General features: G+C 33.2%; 1 protein-coding gene across 1 annotated transcript; it reads right to left on the minus strand.

Annotated features, from left to right (window-relative positions):
* Positions 1–9,489: 9,489 nt before the first annotated feature.
* On the minus strand, positions 9,490–10,163 carry LOC107849000. The gene is made up of 2 exons (XM_016693698.2): positions 9,865–10,163; positions 9,490–9,805 (listed from the first exon to the last, which is right to left on the minus strand). Exons 1-2 carry the CDS (start codon positions 10,161–10,163, stop codon positions 9,490–9,492), a joined length of 615 nt encoding a protein of 204 aa, XP_016549184.2.
* Between the last annotated feature and the right edge of the window lie 10,447 nt (positions 10,164–20,610).

The following is a 20,610-nucleotide window of genomic DNA, read 5'->3' on the forward strand; positions in this document are numbered from 1 at the left end:
AAAAACAATTAAACCAAAATAGAGGGAATATATGATTGGTTCGAAAAATGTTTCAAGAAGTATACAATTGACTCGAAGAATGTCTTAAGATTCAAGAAATTACGGATGAGATCAGAGCAATAACAACTAATATAACTGGTAAATGTGTTAGTGATTTCGAGATTTGTAAATGGATTGAGTCAAATGGATTGAAATTAGTAAATGTGTTAGTGTTTCGAGATTATTGCAAATGGATAGAGTTAAATGGATCAAAAGTAATTTCAGCACAACCTTTAGGACACGTATATATAAATAAGAAAAACAACTATACAAATTAAAGAAGGTTGCGATTGATTCAACGAACATCTAGAGATTCCAACACTTACAAATAATATAACTACTCTCTTTTTTTATTTTTACTTGTCCACTTTTTTATTTTGAAATGTCTAGCAATATTTATCAAATTCATAAAATTAATGAATAATTTATTTATTTTTATTTATTTTACTCTTAATATTAAATACGATTTATTATTTAATATATATTTAAAGTATTAAAATTATTATATTTAAGTAGTAATATAATAAAATTGTTTCTACTGATTTTCTAAATCTTATGGCAATAGAAAAAAGTCCATAAAGATGGAGGAGCAGCAGTAAATGTGGCGATTAATATCGTACTATAGTCGTAATTAGGGGTGTTCATGGTTTGGTTTTTAATCAAATCAAATCGCGATCCAAATCAAACCGATTAAAAAAATCGATATTTGGTTAGATTTGGTTTGGTTTGGTTTTGAATTTTAAAAAATCGATACTAATTTGGTTTGGTTTGGTTTTACTCTAAAATAACCGATAAAATAACCAAATCGAACCGATATATTATAATTATTAATGTATTATTCATAAATACAATATAAATATTTGTTACACTTTATATTTTAATCATGATTTAACTTTAGTCGTAACATATTAAATCATTTCTTCATCTAGTTAATAGTTACTTATGAGATTCTAAGTGAATTTCGCACTTTGAATGACAAATGATACTAATTGTGAAAATAATATCTTGTTGTATATTGAAATTTATAGCTGAGATTCATTTGACTATAGACAATCATTAATTTTAACTTTTTTTTTAACCTTGTTGAGCAAGAAGTTTATGTGTTCACCTTTTGGGGGTTTTATCATATCTTTTTATTAAATGTAGTTTTAAAATATATTTTTAGAAGTGTTCATATGGTGTTGTTCATAGCTTTCCCGAAGTATAACACTCAGTTGACATCTTAGTTTCACGGTTCAGATACAACACTCGGTTAACATCTCATATGTTAGATTGGATTGATTTTTTTAAATTTTCAACTTTTATCATTAGTTAAAGTTATAAACTGAAAAAACCGAACCAAACCGAACTAAACCGACAAGAACCAAACCGACAGTTATTTTTTGTTTGGTTTGATTTAGTTTTAGAAATTTAAAAACCGACTAAGTTGATTTGATTATGATTTTTTAGTTTGATTATGATCTTGACCAATAACCGACCCAAACTGATCCATGAACACCCTAGTCGTAATAAGTGTATTTGATCAATCAACAAAAATCAAGAAGATGACTGTTATTGGTAGGTGTGGCGGTGGGACCGGAAGGGGCTTTCATCTTTGTTTCTTTTTGAGAAAAATATGTTAATCCATATATTTGCTCATTATTTTTTTTTTAATTTCAGCCAATAATTGGAGAAATAAAAAATAAATCTAATTTAATTGATATTTTTTGTTATAAAACCTGTCATTTTCTATATTTAAACTCAGCAAGTTTATAATTACAAGATTAGTAATTTTGGTTAAAAAACACTATTTATAGCTAAATGGAACAAAATTCGCAAATTATGCTATCATAAAATATGTTATTGATCATTATTGTTACTGAACTTCGACTGACATTTATCTGGGACTCTTTTGCAACCACTAAATTTGTTGAGTTATGAATTTTTTTTCTTTCTATATGGATAAATAAAGTTCAATTTGAACCAATTTATTTTTGCCTATAGGTCCATTACTATAAGTCATATATAAAGATCTTTTTAGAATCTTATTTCACAATTACAAAAGAGAGTTTTCAATAGCCAAAGAGATAAACTAGTGCACGTTTTCGCACCTAAAATTTCAGTTATAGTTGCTAACTTCAAATTGCGATTTCCGCTTCGTTTCTTATCCGATTGAGCTGATTTTAGACAGCTTGTTCCTCTCATCTCAATCTTTGATTAGTAACTGACGGAGTTGGATTTGGTGGCCTGTAGCTCCTGTTTTTCATCCATGAACAGTAACTGCATTTTGGTGTTTTTACTTCTTTATTTCTCTAGTTTTTGGTGTTGTGGTTTATATGTTATTGTTCGTTGTTTGGCACTTTTTTTGCGGCTAATTTTAGAGAACAATACTGTAACTCTTGGTGATTATAGTGAAGGTTTTGGTCCCATAATTTTTTACTCTTCACATCGAAGAATTTTTCACGTAAATTTGGTGTTTCGTGTGATTGATTTTATTATTGTCTTGTAGCATTTCATTTGGTTGCTTTATTTGCTTTCATATTACCATTGTGTCTGATTTATTTGTTTCCTTTTGGTTCAAATTGAAAGGAAAAGTTTAGAATTGGGTATTCTTCCATTGTTACCATGTCGTGCACTTTTAGTGCCCTTGCCTCTTTCTCAACAAAATGGTAACAAAGAGTAGGTTTTTGTTGATTGTCGATTTGAATAATGAAGGCAAGAGTAAAATGGTGTGTTTGAATGGTAGTAATTATCATACTTGAAAAGGAATGATGAAAGATCTTCTGTTTATCAAGAAAATGCATTCGCCTATGTTTGTGTCTACTAAACCTCAATCCATGATAGATGAGGATTGAGAATTTGAGCACCTATAAATTTGTGGCTGTATCGACAATGAGTCGAAGATATGTTAGAAATCATATTATGAATGAGACAGATGTCAGAAGTATATGGGACAAGCTCGAGATACTTTATGCTTTAAAAACTGACAATAATAAGTCTTTCCTGCTTAAGAAATTGATTAATATCAGGCATAAAGAGGGTAGTCCTAATTCTGATTATACAAATGATTTTTAGGGTATCCTTGACTAGTTGTTTGAAATGAGTGTAAAGTTTGATGAAGAAATTTAAGGACTTTGGCTTCTTAATACTTTGTCTGACTCTTAAAAACTCTTCGAGTTTCCTTGACTAATTCTACTCTCAGTGGTGTTGTAACTATGGAATATGCTAAGAGTGATGTTTTAAATGAGGAGATGCAAAGAAGATCTTAAGCCTTATCTTCTTTATCTTTACACTCTAATTTTTTTTTACTGAAGAGAGGGGGAGAAACAAGTCCAGAGGTCCGAATATTAGAGATAAAAGTAGAAGCAAGTCGAGGTCCAAATTCAAGAATGTTACATGTGACTATTGCAACAAAAAGGAGCATATCATGAAATATTGTTACAAGTATAAGAGAGATATGAGACAACAAAAAAAAAGAGGCAATAATAAAAATCCTGTTACTGTTGTTGCTGATGATGATCTTCTTGTTGCTTGTGGTAAGAATGCTATTAATCTTGTTCATGATGAGTTTAGCTAGTTTGTGAATTCTGGTGCTACTTCTCATGTCACGCCAAAGAAGAAATTATTTTCTTCTTATACTCCAGATAATTTTAAAATGTTAAAAATAGGCAATAATGATGAAGTTAAAGTACTTGGCATTGACACTGTTTGTTTGAAAAGTAACAATGGTTCCAAACTAGTTCTCAACTATATCAAACATGCTTCAGATGTCCGCTTGGATCTAATTTCTGTAGGGAACCTTGATGATAACGGTTATGTTAACACCCTTGGTATTGGACAGTGGAAGCTTACTAGAGGTTCGATGATTGTGGCTCAAGGTGACAAGTTGTCTAACTTGTATATATTTCAGGGCTCTACTTTTAGAGGCTCAGTAAACTTGATGGAGAATGATACTTTATCAGAGTTATGACATAGAAGGTTGAGCCATATGAGTAAGAAAGGGGATTGATAGTTTGGCTAAGAAAACTTTCTTTCTAGAGTGAAACAAATAAATTTGAAGAAGTATGTTCATTGCTTAGCCAGTAAATAGAAAAAAGTTTCTTTTCAGAGTCATTCGCCTTAAAAAAAGTTTGATTTGTTGAAGTTGATTCATTCTGACTTGTGTGGTATTTTTAAAGTAAGGTCTCATGGTGGTGCACTTTACTTTGTGACTTTTATTGATGATCAGTCTTGCAAACTCTGAATATTTTCTTTGAAGTCCAAGGATTAAGTAATTGGTGTGTTCAAGGATTTTCAGGCCTTAGTTGAACACAGATAGAGAAAAAATTAAAATACATCCGCTCAGATAATGATGGTGGGTATATTGATCCTTCTGATAGATATCGCAGAGAGAATAATATTTGACATCAGAAATTTTTTCTAAAAACTCCTCAGTTGAATGGTTTAGCAGAGACGATGAATAAAACTCTAGTTAAGAGGGTTAAATGTATGCTTTCATATGCTAAGCTGTTAGATTTCTTTTGGGCAGAAGAACTTAATACTGCTACTTATGTTATCAATTATCTCCTATCATTGCTTTGGATGGTTATGTTCATAACAGAGTTTGGTCTGGTAAGAATTTTTCTTATGATCATCTTAGAGTCTTTGGGTGTAAAGCCTTTGTACATGTTCCTAAGGATGAAAGGTCAAAGTTGAATATATTAGTTATGATCAAGATAAATTTGGCTATCATTTTTATGATCCGATTGAGGAGAAACTTGTTAGATCTCGTGATGTTGTGTTCTTTGAAGACCAAACAATTGAAGATTTAAGTCAAAGTTGGATGTTAAAACTAGGTAGTGTATCTTCATTAGTTATGATCAAGATGAATTTGGCTATCTTTTCTATGATCCAGTTGAGGAGAAACTTATTAGAAGCCATGATGTTATGTTCTTTAAAGATCAAATAATTAAAGATTTTGATAAAGCTGAGAAGGTTGATTCTAGGAGTAGTGAGAGCCTAGTTGATGTTGATCCAGTTCCTTTGACTACTACTCCTGAAGAAAATTATCATAATAATAAAAATCAAGTTGATAATGAAGATGAGGATCATGTTTAGAATGACCAGCATGATGTTGTTGATGCTCCAGTGCAAGTTGATATGATTGATCAACAACCAGTTATTGATGCTCTAGAGAGTTCTCTCAGACAATCTACTAGAGAAAGAATACCTTCATCTTGTTATTCTCCCAATAAATATGTACTATTCACTGATGAGGGAGAACCTGAGAGTTTTGATGAGGCCATGAAAAGTGAAGAACAAGAAAAGCGGTTTGATGTTATGGAAGATACGATTAAATCTTTGAATAATAATCATACCTTTTAATTTGGTTAAGCTACCTAAAGATAGAAAAACTTTGAAAAACAGGTGGGGTTTTTGAGTGAAACATGAAGATGGTAACCCAATTCCACGATACAAGGTTAGATTGGTTATGAAGGGATTTAATCAGAAAAAAGAGTTGATTTTGATGATATATTCTCTCTAGTTGTGAAGATATCATTCATTCATGTGGTTCTAGGCTTAGCTGCAAGTCTAGATTTGAGCAAAAGGATGTTAAAACTACTTTTCACCATAGTAACTTAGATGAAGAAATTTATATGAAACAACATGAAGGTCTTAAAGTCAAGGGGAAAGAGAATTATGTTTGTAAATTGAAGAAAAACTTCTATTATTTGAAACAAGCTCCCAGGCAATGGTATAGAAAGTTTGGTTCCTTTATGAGTCAGTGGGGCTTCAAGAAGACTACTTCAGGTCATTGTGTTTTTGTGCAAAAATTCTCTGATGGTGACTTTATTATTGTGTTGCTTTATATTAATGACATGTTTGTTATTGGTCATAATACTTGCAGGGTTCAGAAGTCGAAGCAAGAGTTGAGTAAGCCTTTTCTATGAAAAACTTAGGACCAGTAAGACAGATTCTTGGCATGCACATTATCCGTGACAAAAAGGCCAAGAAGTTGTGGTTATTACAAGAGAAGTACATTCAAAAAGTACTTCGAAGGTTCAATATGGACAAGGCTAAGATTTTCAGTACACCTTTAGCTATGCACTTCAAATTGAGCATGAAGTAGTGTCCTTCTAATAATGATGAGAAAGAAGATATAAAGAGAGTTCCTTATGCTTCAGCTGTTGGTAGTTTGATGTATGCAATGGTTTGTACATGATCAGATATTGCTCTTCTTGTTGGTATTGTTAGTTGTTTTCTTTCTAATCCGGAAAGAGAACAATGGAATGTTGTAAAGTGGATTATGAGATATCTTTGTGGCACTTCTAGTCTGAGTTTGTGTTTTGATATAGGAAAGCCTATTCTTTATGATTATACTGATTCAGACATGGCTGGTGATGTCAGGGTATTTTATTAATTTTGCAGGGGAAGCTATGTCTTGGCAATCTAGATTACAAAAATATGTTGCTCTATCTACTGTAGAGGTTGCGCTTATTGTTGTCGTTGAAACTTGTAAAAAATTGCTTTCGATGAAGAGATTCTTGGGGGAACTTGGTTGTGCTCAAGAGAGGTATGTGCTTTATTACTATAGTCAAAGTGCTATACATCTTGGGAAGAATTCTACATTTCATGATCGGTCTAAACACATTGACGTGAGATATCATTGAATTCGAGATGTGTTGGATTCTAAGTTGCTTGAACTTGAGAAGATTCATACAGATGATAATGGTTCTGACATAATGACTAAAGCTTTGCCAAGAGATATGTTTGAATATTGTTGCATGATCGTCGGAATGGCGGTCTCCTCCACATAGTTGGGATGGAGAGAATTGTTGGGTTATAGGTTTTTCTTCTTTCTACGTGGATAAATAAAGCCTAATTTGGACCAATTCATTTTTGCCCATATGACCATTACTATGAAAAATACATATAGATCTTTTTAGGACTTATTTCACAATCACAAAAGAGAGTTTTCAGCAGCCAAAGAGAGAAACTAGTGCAAATTTTCGCACCTAAAATTCCAACCATAACTGTCAACTTCAAATTGCAATTTTTGCTTTGTTTCTTGTCCGATTGAGTTGATTTTTAGATAGATTATTTCTCTCATCTCAGTCTTTGATTAAGAACTGACGGAGTTAGATTTGGTGTCCTGTAACTCCTATTTTTCATCCGTGAACAATAGCTGCATTTTGGTGCTTTTGCTCCTTTATTTTTTTATTTTTTGGTATTGTGGTTTATGTGTTGTTGCTCGTTGTTTGATACTTGTTTTGTAGCCAATTTTAGAGAACAATATTGTAAATCTTGGTGATTGTCGTAAAGATTTTGATCCCATGATTTTTTACTCTTCCAATTGAAGGATTTTCCACGTGAATTTTATGTCTCGTGTGATAGATTTTATTCTTACCTTGTTGTATTTCATTTGGTTGATTTATTTGTTGTCATATTACCACTGTGCTTGATTTTCTTATTTTCTCTTGGTTCAAATTGGAAGAAAAAATTTAGACTTGGGTATACTTCCGCCGCTATCTTGTCGTGCACGTTGATAATGCCCTTGCCTCTTTCCCAACAAAATTCTCAGACTCATCTTATGCAGTTCCTTACTTTTGGAGTTAGATGGGCTTTTATTATGGCACCTACCTTTTAGTAGCAACATTCGAATTCACCGCAAACAAAGTTAATACTTCCTGTATTTTCAATTAGTTGTTACTTTTTTAAGTTGAACACCTTTAAGAAAAGTATTATAACTAGAAGGTAATTTGACTAAATGTCCTTCTAGCATTATATATATCTTTTCATATTTATTACTATAATTTGACTAAATTACCCTTATAGCATTATATATATCTTTTCATATTTATTACTAAGGTTAAAAGTGAAAACAAAACAACTAGTTATACATTGAATTTGTAAACAAGTATTAAAAAAGATCTATTTTTAATAGAGATGACAACTAATTAGAAATGGAAGAATATTTCTGAAGCCTATTCAAGAATTAAACCTAGCATCACTTCCACTGTTTCATGTTTGAGGTGTCACTGACAGTTGACCTCCTTATTATGGATTTTTATTAAGGGATTTTACTTGAGTATGCAAATTATATAAACGGAAAGTTACAAATATATACTTAAGCTATGATAAATGGTACGCATATATTCTTCATCATATTTTGGGTACACATATGCTTCTATCATTAATGAAATAGTACGTATATGCCCCTCACACTAACAATAGGGACATGTGTACCTAAAGTATGACAGTGAGTAAATACATATCATTTATCATAGTTTGGGAGTATATTTGTCCCTTTTTTATATTAATATTTTTTAGCTCAAATAATTGATCCAAACCCACTACCTGACCCTGTCTTAATTAAAATTCAAGAGACGCCTATCTATCAGACTTTTTTTCCACTCCTATAATGATATACACACATTGCAATAACACCTACTACTATCAATTTTCTTAAACAAAGAATCATTAACCTATAACATCCAAAAAAAAACACCAAATAAATTGAATCCCTCACATTTTAATTTCAGCAAAATTTCGTTGGGAAAACACTATCCACCATTGGTCAACACCGCATATCCACCGTCTCCGTCCACTTTAGGTGCTAAAGTATAAGTTTGTGCCAAGTTTAGGAATTTGACGATATGTTTGCCCTTATTCTTATTATTATTATATATGTGACCGTTTGAGTCCCTGAGGAATGAAAGAATTTGTTATTACCGTTTAAAGGCCTCTTGTTAAGAGTCTGATTTTAGACCCTTAATATGATTGAGACGCCCTTGCAAAATACATACAACCTATTTATAAATTAAGATTAATAAAAAAATGTTCTTTTTTTCTCTTTGAGTTCCAATATGAAATTTTAACAAGAGACTCACCATTTTCTTCAAGGAACTCCTCACTTCACCATGTCATACCAACTAGTATATTGACTTTTTTAGCTTGCATGTTGAAATGTTGCCTATGAGAGACGGGGATATTTAATTTATTGTGTCTGGTTACATTTTTAATAATAACTTATGGCATTGGCATTTGCGGTTCTTGGTGCCACATTCATGTATTTTCTTCTATTCAATGAAAGATACAAATAATGAGCTTATATATGTTTCATCTTATTGTCTAATAACCTTGATCTTTTGAAGAAATAACCATCTAGATAGATGATGTGTTTGTGATAACAAGTCATAGTTTTGAAAAATCTTTTCTATTTGTACTTTGTATAATGTTGGTGAGAGATGAATTTAATTGGAGTAACATGGTCTCTGTCGGAATTCATATAGCTAACTGTTACTTGTTTGGAACTGAGTCATACAGAACAAACTCAAAAATGGCAAAAACATAAATCATGGGAAACCTTACCATCTTGATGGGGAGAACAAAAGTTAAGACACCACAAACATGTAAAACGAGACGTCTGACTCGCTGCTAATTTTGTTTCAATCACATCCATGCCGCTTTTTAGCTGATTTATATGTTTGGTTAATGTGCCTTTTTGGTATCAAAATGGTTCTTATTGATAGATTTCTTCATGTTTTTCAGATTATAGGAGGAAGTTAGATCCTTCACTTTCACCTCAAGAACATCACTCCCCACTCCAATGTTAATTGTATATCTAGAAAAAAAATACATTCTAGAAGTTGTTCTGGCTACACTAACGGAACTTGACATGAATAACTTAAGGGGCAATGAAATAATAGTTGCCAAAGGTGCAAATATAACAGAGTTATCTTGACCGTTGCTTCCTGGTAAGAAGACCTGTTTTACAGTACGAGGCAAAATCTTTACAACTATTTTCCTAGAGAGCATAGTTTCCGAAACCATTTTGAAGCAAATACATGGCTCTATGGATATTACCTCTGGAGGATCAGATTGTACAATGGTGCATGTGCCGCCGTGATTCTACAAAGGAAAATTGGCTTGCTGACTCCATAATCAAAACGATACAGTGTTCCACTATCCAGGAAATAATTCAAGCAAAAGAAGACAACCCTACTTTCCTTTTGTTGAAATCCACAGTTAGGAACAGAACAGGTTGAAGACACGTTTGTGGTTGAAGCTGACACATTTGTGCTCGAAGCTGAAACATTTTTACTTGAAGCTGACACATTGTACTCGATGCTGACACATTTATACCCAAAGACACATTTGTACATCTTGAAGCTGATGACCAATTAAAGGGTGCAAAGAAGAGACTTGGTGCCCCTGAAACAATATTTGGCTGCGTAAAATGGACAACTTTGCTCCCACCAACATAGATTCCTGCTCATGAATTTCAAATATTTGAAAATACTATCAGGTGAAACCAGCTAGCAATAAGACACCAAAACATCACTAAATATGGTTGAATAGTTCATAATTCATTGCAGCAGATATTGGAGTGTATACACTTTTTGAAACAAATACCAAAGTATTAAGAACAATAGTTTGACGAGAAAAGAAACACCAAGATAGCATATACGGTAGCTCATTCACTAATTACCAAAAAGTATTATATGACACATTGGTTCATCAAATGAAAATGCAAAAAAGAAAGCTCGTTAAATCATAGAACACGATAGAGGTGGATCCAGGATTGGATTTAAACTGTATTGGTTCAATTTTAAGATTATTAGCATCAAAACCATTGGATTTATAAAATTATGGGTTCATATTTACTATTCTTGGAGATTTTAGTAAAATTTTACACATAAGTTTATGCTCAAAGTTAAAAGTTATGGGTTCAGTGGAACCTGTAAATATAATGATACACGCGCCTTTGAGCACACCAAGTATTCTTTAAGTCATAATTTAACAAATGAAGGCTGTGTCGAGTAAAGTAAAATACAAAGATTGATGCAAATGAAGAAACGTTCATTCTGTAATACAAACGTGTTTGAGTTATGCACGAAAAAGACAATGTGATTTATTATTCAGTGGGATTATTGTTAAATTAACATAGAAACACTCCATAAATTCACATAAACCAAAACACCTATAAAGTAACAAAATATATGAGAAATAAGGTACGTACCTTTGTTTGTCATTGAAACACGTAATCGAAGACGAACTAGGCTGAGTGTTCCTCTTCTTTACTTATGACGGCTGGCAGATCATGGGAATATGTCTTATGTTAAAGCCAGGAGAGTGAACCTAGACTTATGTTTATAGGCTTAAAAGCCTTAACCTAGTACACCCCCCATTATGGGCTCACAGGTCTACTACAGGCCTACACTATTGCCAGCCCACACCAATAACATAAAATAGATACAAGCCCATATGGAATCTGTATGAATACACGGCCCGTGTCTTGTCTACAAACCAATAACATCAGCCCGTTTTACTTTAACAAAATAAAAGATTAATGTTAAGTCTACATAAAATAAATAATTCTAACATTCTCCCACTTGGACAACGTTGACTTTTAAAGAAAAGTTTTGAAAAACTTATTTTTATGAAAATGACTCTCGGGCTGAATAGACAGTGGCCACAACTATTTAGTGGTGGAACGCCATCTCCAACATAGTTCAGTCAAGCAAAACATCACTGTTGAACTGCAACGGTACTTGCATCAATCAACGACACAAGACTAGTCCACAATTACTAACACTGAAGTTTTGTAGACATAAACCAAATGATGTGGTAGTGTAGCAAGAAATAGCCAACATGGACTCCAAATCGAGGCTATTTCATTGTTAGTACTTCAAACGATTTTTCTTATCAATATGTACGCTTAAAATCAACATGCGTACCATAAAAAAATTGTCACCGCAATTTTTTGTTACAACTTGTGTGAGCACTAAAACAACATGTGCTCTAACAGAAAATCTTGATTTTCAAGGTTCAACATGTGCAACATATTACATGGTGCAATAATAAAAAAATTCACAATCCACAATCAAAAGAAAGATTCAATAAAACAACAATATGATCTTATGAATATGAGACATAGCCAACACGTAAGGCAAAATCTTGAATATAATCAAACAATATTAAAGTGTGCACAATAATAATCAACAACAAAAAGAGTCAGATAAACTTACTCCCCCTGATCGTAAGATAAAAGCAATGATAAATCTTGTTCTCCACAAACCCCATAAAAAGTGATAATTTCCTCAAACTTCTAGTACCACTGTTGAGAAGGTTGCTTCAAGACATAGATATATTTTTTCAACTTACACACGAGATGCTCAGTGCCTTTACCAAAAAAAAACTTTGGGGTTGTTGCATGTAAAACTCTTCATTAAGATCACCATTCAAAGGGCTATCTTTACATCCATCTGATGTAGCTCAACATTAAAGGGTCCCATTTGTTGCCTATTCTCTACGTATCTACCATAGTACTCACCCTTTCGATCAGACCTCACCTTTTTAATGACCTTTCCTAGTTGTTTCTCTACTTCAGTTTTAAACACTTTGAACATTTCAAGAGAATCTGATTTTTCTTTAATAAGAAAAACATAACCATATTGAAGAAATTCATCAATAAAGATGATAAAATAACTTGAACCACATATTGTAGTAGAATACAGACCACTTATGTCTGTGTAAATGATTTTCAACAAATCAGAACTATAAGTAGCATTCTTTTTTTTAACAACTTTAATGCAATCAGTACATGTTCCTATGTCCCCAAAATTAAGAGAAGGCAAAATATTAGACTTAACCAATTTATCAACTCTATCCTTAGAGATATGACCCAAACGCTTATTCCACCACATGCTCGATTTTTCATTTAAAATTATCGTTTAGACTCAACAATTTCGGAACTAACAGATTTGTATTCAAAATCAGAAGCCAAGAGAATTTTAAACAAACCATCAGATAAGATTCCATGACCAACAACTTGAGAGTTTAAAAGCAAATTAAATTTTTCATTAAGAGAATCAAAACCATAACCAAATTAAATTTATTCATTAGATCTCCAGTCTCAGGCATATTGGATACAAGATACTTTTCTTCCACTTGGGCAAGAAACCTTTTGGAATTGATAGTTTCAGGTAAGCCACTTTTGAGTTGCTCAACAATCGACCTTCTAAAGGCAAGGATGCATAACCTATTAGATCTTTCCTACTTAGCATAAAATTCTTTTTACTAGAATCAGTAAGAGTTGGAGGCTCATCCTCAGGAAAGGCTTGATTTATGTTAGTCGTCCTAAAAAAAAATTCAATATCTTCTTTCGATCACTTAAAGTTAAAGCCCGATAGAACCATAACCTCAACATTGTTATTGTTCAAATAAATAGTAATTTTTCACAATATAACATGAATGAATTTATCAAAATAGCAAGGCATAAGAATAATAATCTTATCACAACAATGAGTCCCGCAGCATCAACAAGTAGTGACCCTTTGGGCAGATCATTGTACATTCTAACTTAGTGATATCCCTCGAAATGGATTAAACAAGTCTCGTAAAGCAAAGCAAATAGGTCACTTTGGTGTACACTATTTTCCCTAATTTACAAAACAAATTTAATCTCAAGGATTCAATATGCCATTGATTAATTTGCTCATGTGACACAGTAAGTAACCACACAATTAAAAATATTATAAATTTGATTTTAGTTATAATTCAAATGAAACCAAACTCAAATAGAATAAATAAATAAATAACAATTCAACATCTTTTATAAACAATAACTTAATTTTTTTTTAAAAATTTTATGAAATAAATAACTAATTATATTATTTAATCTAAGCATATAGAACTAAATAGATGAATGAATCTTTAATAACATAGCTGCCAGAACACATTCTTAGGAAGACTTTAGTTTAGCCGACTTTACTTAAGCCAATATAAAAAATAATTAAAATTAATACTCTACAAACAAGAAGTGCAACGAAAAAACACTTAAATAAGGCACATCTTTGATAGAATCTTTCTCAAGATCATTTTTGGGACACAAGAGTAAGATTAAATTATCATCAACATAAATGATAACAAAATCTACTATAACATAAATGTCAATTCAAAAGACAATATGTAACACCCTGCATTTTCGAGCTAGAAATCAAACGATCGTTCCTACGTGTGTAAACTCTAATTCTATGGTTTATATTTAAATTCATGTGTCATGATATTTCTTCATGTGTATGAAGTAATTATGAGGTGAAAAATGTTTATAGAAATCACTTAGAGCAAAAGTTGACCTAGGAATCTTTCATTCATCCAAAATTTGATATTCGATTCTACAAGGGTCTACTTTGAATGTACATAACTTTTTATATATGTATAATATTTTAGCTCAAGACCCATAAAATTATAGATAATTGATTTAGCTTTCCAACGATATCAATTTCGCCTAAATTCGATAACCGAGCGAAAAGTTATGGCATTTTCTGTGTGAGGCAGTAAGCTGATGCGATAGGGACGCGTCGGATAACGCGTTACAGGACTTTTCACATGTTAAATCAGTTTCTAATGGGTCTAGGGGCATTTTGGTCACTTTTCCTCACCCAAATTTCGTCCATAACATAAAATTTCAGTCCCAAGAAGCATCAATTACCTCTTAAATCAATTTTCTCTCAAAAGAAAAACCCTAACCACCTCTCCAAGAACAAGATTCAATATTTCTTCTCAAAGATCAAGAATTCAAGTCTTCCAATTCAAGATTCTCAAGAAAGGTTTCAAGATTAGGCTTTCAATCTTCAAACTAATCAATATAAGGTACGTGGGGTTTCGTAAAACTACATGGACAAGGTGAAATTGTTTTAATGATGAATAAATGTTTAGAAATTATGAATTTACAAAGGGGTTTGGATTTACAATTACAACTATGCATTATGAAACCTTATTGATAATAAAGTTTTGATCTTAAGGCCTTCCCCCCTTAAATTCAATTTTTTTAATATATGTTCATATGTGGGTTGAATGTTTGAAACTTGAGTTGAGAGCATGAAGATTTATACCCCCTCTCTCTTTATGAATTATTCGATTGCATATTGAGAAGCATGACATAAATGTCTTTACTATTATTTGTTGACTTGGTTTTGATGATGACTTGAAGAGAAGGTTTCTTTCTTAATTGCATAAATGAAAGTGATGATTTTAAAGAGAAGTGAATGATTTCTTACAAGATACGTGACCACCATGTGTTTGTGAATTGAATTGGGGATCCTTGACTCTGTTTTCATGAATTTCACTATACATATCCTCTTATACTGTTTGACTAGTTTGGTGGTCTGAAAATAATATTTTAAAAGAGAAGACTGCAACATGATATTGTATGGCTTAGAAACATGACTTGCAAGTTTTGGTATGACGATACCAATACAGATAATGCCATGGTAACACAAAACAAAATAGAATACTGATTTTTATTCAGATTTCCAGATTTTGAATTCAGAAAGATGCATGTTTATAAAATATTAAAAATAGGCTTAAAGAGAGTTAGATGATTACCCGAAGAAAGTACGAGTTGAAAGTATTAATGCTAGAGATTGTGATTTGCCGACACGTGTTTATGGTACCATGCTTTGTGGTCTTGTTTACCTTAATTTATGTCATCCGACTTTAAGACTATAGTTAGGAGCCATACTTTGTGGTCTTGTGCACTACTTTGACATGTTGATTTGATTGGGGATCATGGCACCATGCTGTGTGGTCTTGCGTGTCTCCCCATACTAATACTCCAATCCTTGCGACAAACTTGGATTGGAGGCTTGGCCGCTGAGTCAAGGATGAATTCCATATAGTCTGTGGAATTATAGATTGTAGGGTGTACCATCTAGCTCAGAAGTAACATAAAAAGTGGTTTATGATTTCAAAGAAATATTTCAAAGTCTTTAAGGTGTGCCCATGTGTTTTCATATATTATGTGTAAGATGTTTTATGAATTGCACTCACTTATGTTATATATAAATACATTATTTTGGATTGCTCTGCGTACCAGTATATTTTTATTGACCCCCTATATTTTAGGATCTGAGGATCAGTCCTGGGGGCCCACTAAGCTGCAGACCATTGTCAGACGATTGGATTTGGTGAACTTCCCTTATTTTGGAAGGCCTTATCTCATGATTTTATTATTTTTAGTTCATGGTCTGACGGGGGCCTTGTCCCGGTCTTCAAACAGATGTTGTTTTCCTTTATTTAGTAGAGATTTCACAGACAAGTGTTAAATGGATTTGAGTCATATTAAACTTATGTTATGTTGTTTTCCATTTTATTCCTGAATTTTTTTATAGTTATGAATTATGCATATGATTGCTAGATAGAAGGGCTCTCGGGCTTTCATGTTTGGGATGCCTGTCGTGGCTACGACCTCGGCTCGGGTCGTGACAAACTTGGCATCAAAGCACGGTTCATGGTCCCAGGGTGTCTGCAAAATCGTGTCTAATAGAGTCTTGCTTATGGGTGTGTTGTGCACCACACTTATAATCAGGATGCTACCGAACATTTAGGAGTTGTTTCTTATTCTTTCATACTTTAGTTTGGGCTATAGCGTCGGACATAAAAAAGTTATCCAAATTCCTTCTTTTTTTAAAGTTCATGGACCATGCCTCATTGTCGAGGCGATATAAGTCTAAGAGTCTAGCTCCTCCAGTGATGTGGTTCTCTCTAATTGAGTTATCCATAAAGTTATGAAATAGTAAAAGGACATGAGAAGAGTACATTAGTACTTCAAGGCATATTGATCTGAGTGTATACCTTTATCTTGATGAATTCATGCTTTTCAGCCTGAGGTCCGAAGTATATTCAGTCCCCTTTCAAAATTCGTGTTGCAGATGTCATGCATAAGGGTAATGATGTGTAGCAGAGTATTGGAACTATATTTCCACCCGAGTAGTAGTGTATGTTAAAGTGTCATGACCTATTGGTAGTAAGATGGTCTAGAAGTTGGTGGCATGAAGTCACAAGGTTAGCAGTCCGAGTAAGGGTAACATCTGCATAAATAAATAGTTTTAGTTGTATAATCGTAGATTGAGGAGTGGGTTTCCATTGTATTGTGAAAAACTAATGTGGTATCAATATTTGTAGATTGTATGGTAATTTGTGAAAGAAAATAGTTGGCTAAGATTATTATTTGTTCAAAATAGGAAAGGATCTCAGAATGGATAGTTATGGTGGTAGTATAAATCATTTATAGGTTTGAATGGAGAAGGGTAGATTGGTCAATAAGTTGTGGGTAGAGACTCATTGATGTTAATGGGATTTGGTAATGGTGAGAATGTTTGGATGGGTAAGTAGACTTAATATGAGAAGGTATATAGTTGATTTTGAGTTGTAATAGTAAGGTTATGGAGAAGATATGATTGTAGGTAGTAGTTAAGTGAAATTTTCCCAACTTGATAAACCAGTATCGTATGTGGCATACTTTATCGGTGGTACATGGTTGATTGTAGACTATAGGCTTAAACTTGAGATGTGGGTAGTGGTGGATAGTAGTTTAAGATTAGTGATGTATGTTTTATGGGAATAAATTAGTAGGCTTGATATAAGGTGTGAAATAACTTAGGTTGGAAACTTGTGGAAGAAAAAAGGAGTGGATAATTGTATTTATGTACATAAGAACTAATGTTAAAATGATGATTTGTGGGTGAGTCATTAAGTGTATAATAGCGTGAGTATATAAGAATAAGTTGAACCCCAGATAGCATGTTGTTAGATAAGGTTGTATAGTATAAGTGTTATGTGTACCCAACTTGTGTTTTTGAATTTTATAGTACAGAGAAGTCTAGGGAGTTGTTGTATGGTGTTCATTAAAGTTAAACTTGAGAAAATATAGGTAGGCAATGTGCGCCTTTGGTATAGTTGTGCAAATTTCGTTAAGTTGTAAGTTTTGTAAATAGAGGTTTAATGTATCTTAAGTGGTAGAAAACAAGTGGTTATGTGATAAGGAGTGTGGATATGTATACCCAAGTGAGTGTGAGTTGTGGGGGTGATGGCTATAGAGGCTAGCGAAAGTTAAAAGTAGCATTTATAAAAAATCAAGGCCTTCAGAGTATAGTTCTTCAAGGAGAGTTTAGAGTTTAAGTATGTGGTGATGTCTCTTTTATGTTGAGTGTTGTGGCTATAGATTTTGATATGGAGTTATGTCCCCAAGTCTAGGAGGGTGACTTTGCTCTAAGAGGGAGATGATGGATTAAAGTAGTTTTTAAATTTTCTTATGCTATCGAGTTTCAAGTAAGAATCATGACCAATTAATTCCTGTTCAAGCATAATCCTCCTACTTCGGTTTGAATAGACATCTACCAATGTCTTGTGTATTCAAGTCTTTCCGATGCCTATGGTTCGATTTCTCTATGGACGTATGTCATGATCTGACCTACAAACTAGAAACAATTATGTCTCTCAGTAATCTAGTCTTTCATGTATTCAAGATATATGTTATGTTGTTCGTGATCTATGAAAATCTATGTCTCCCATCATGCTTGGTCCTAAGGAAACAATTTTCTATATGTCACCGATTCATCCTATATCGGGTTTAGCCAAAGTGATAAAGTTTATGCAAATCTCAGTTCCTTAAATGAGGAGCAATCGCTTCAAGCGACAATCTTTGTCTTAGTTGTAATGTAATACCCTGTAGCATTCTCGACTCAATACCACTCTTAGTTACATGTATGGAGAGCTTACAACCTGAAAATTTTTCTAATTGTTAAAAGACTTAGTTATATTTATGAGCTCTTAACTTCCATGATTTTTGAATTGATCTTCCCAACCCCAACATGTAGATTTTTGAGTTTATTCATGATCAGGGGTGTAAAAGGGGGTGTCTCAGGAAAGTTTTAGATTTTTCAGACGACGTTTGAGGCATATTTGGATGATCAAAATAGTGGGCCAACACGATGTCGACGCGTCGCGCCATGAATCGTGTCAGTAGGGATCGACGTGGTGCGTCGTTTAACGCATCGGGTACCCAGTTCGTCTTACTGATTTCTGGGTCCAAGAGGGTAATTTAGTCTTTTCCCTCATTTTATCTTGATATGTACACCAATGTTTTCTCACTATGCTCTATCCTACGAATTCATGTTGTATTATGTTTCTTCCGAACGACTCTCTACTTATGATCCAAACACTTGATATATGGAGCACTTTGTATCTATTTTATCATATCTTCATTTCATGTCCCTCCTTGAGTAGTGCAATAAGTATACATTATGGTCTAATAGTGTTACTTTCCATTCATGACATTTATGCTCGGGTCCCTTAATGACTTTCTGTATGATAGTATGATGGTGGTTGTGAAAGCATGGGGATATGTTAGGTAGGTGAGTAGATATTCTTGAAGGTGAAAATTTTTATGTGATTTCTTGAGCTAAGGCTATAAAAGATGGGGGAAAGAAAGGGATGGACTCTTATTATGAGAAATAGTTGGGAATGAGATATATGACAAAAATCTTTGTGAATGTGGTTGAATTTGTTGGTCTTAGTGGAGGAAGTCCATGAAGTGGGTGTAGTAATGATAGGTTTGAATGTTGTGATTGATGAAAACACAACCCATGTACGATGTGGTTAGTATTCCTTGAATTAAAACCCGAGGGTATTTGACGATAGTGATAAGGTGAGGTAATATTCTTAATGGGATGTAAAGTATAAGGTCCTATAGCTTAAGTTATCACCTTGTTACTCCGAGTTAGGCTTCAACATAAAAGTACATTGCAGTGAAACTCAAGTCTTGTGGTTAGATGTGTGATAGGAGAATAGTAAGATGGAAAGGACGAAGTAAGTTATTTAATGTTGGGGCATAGCTGAGTAGTGCCTTTAAGCTAAGTCTATTCGTTGTATCATGAAAGGTGGAGAATGCTTCAATCCCTATCTTCCTCGAAATCTTATTTCATGACTAGTACTAATATAAATCAGGTCTATGATCATCAAATAAACCCATACCTTATTCTGTGATGATTATGGCGCATAGAACTCATGTGCAAGATCATCCCTATTTAAAGTCTCATTATCCCATGTTTCGTGCTTTCACGTTTCACTAGGGGTTATCATGAAGCTCATTTGATACCTTTACATATTTTGTTAAGGAAATATGTTCAATGCGAGGTTTCATTCTTTATTCTACACTTTTAGAGCTTCAACAAGTCCCTACCCATCATTCAGGGACGAATGATCCCAAGAGGGAGATAATGTAACACCCGCATTTTTGAGCTAGAAATTAAACCGCCATTCCTATGTGTGTAAGATCTAATTCCGTGGTTTATATTTAAATTCATGTGTCATGATCTTTCTCCTAGTGTATGAAGTGATTATGAGGTGAAAAATGTTCATAAAATCACTTAGAGCAAAAGTTGAGTTAAGAATCTTTCATTCATCCAAAATTTGATATTCAATTCTATAAGGGTCTACTTTGAACGCGTATAACTTTTTATATATGTGGAATATTTCAGCTTAAGACCCACTAAATTGTAGATAATTGAATTAGCTTTCTAACGATATCAATTTTGCCTAAATTCGATAACCGAGCGAAAAGTTATGACATTTTCCGTGTGAGGCAGTAAGCCGATGCGATAGGGACGTGTCGGATAACGCGTTACAGGAATTTTCACATGTTAAATCAGTTTCTAATGGGTCTAGGGGCATTTTGGTCACTTTTCCTCACCCAAATTTCGTCCATAACATAAAATTTCAGTCCCAAGAAGCATCAATTACCTCTTAAATCAATTTTCTCTCAAA

Source organism: Capsicum annuum, chromosome 12 (assembly GCF_002878395.1).
Source record: "Capsicum annuum cultivar UCD-10X-F1 chromosome 12, UCD10Xv1.1, whole genome shotgun sequence".
Lineage (NCBI taxonomy): Eukaryota > Viridiplantae > Streptophyta > Magnoliopsida > Solanales > Solanaceae > Capsicum > Capsicum annuum.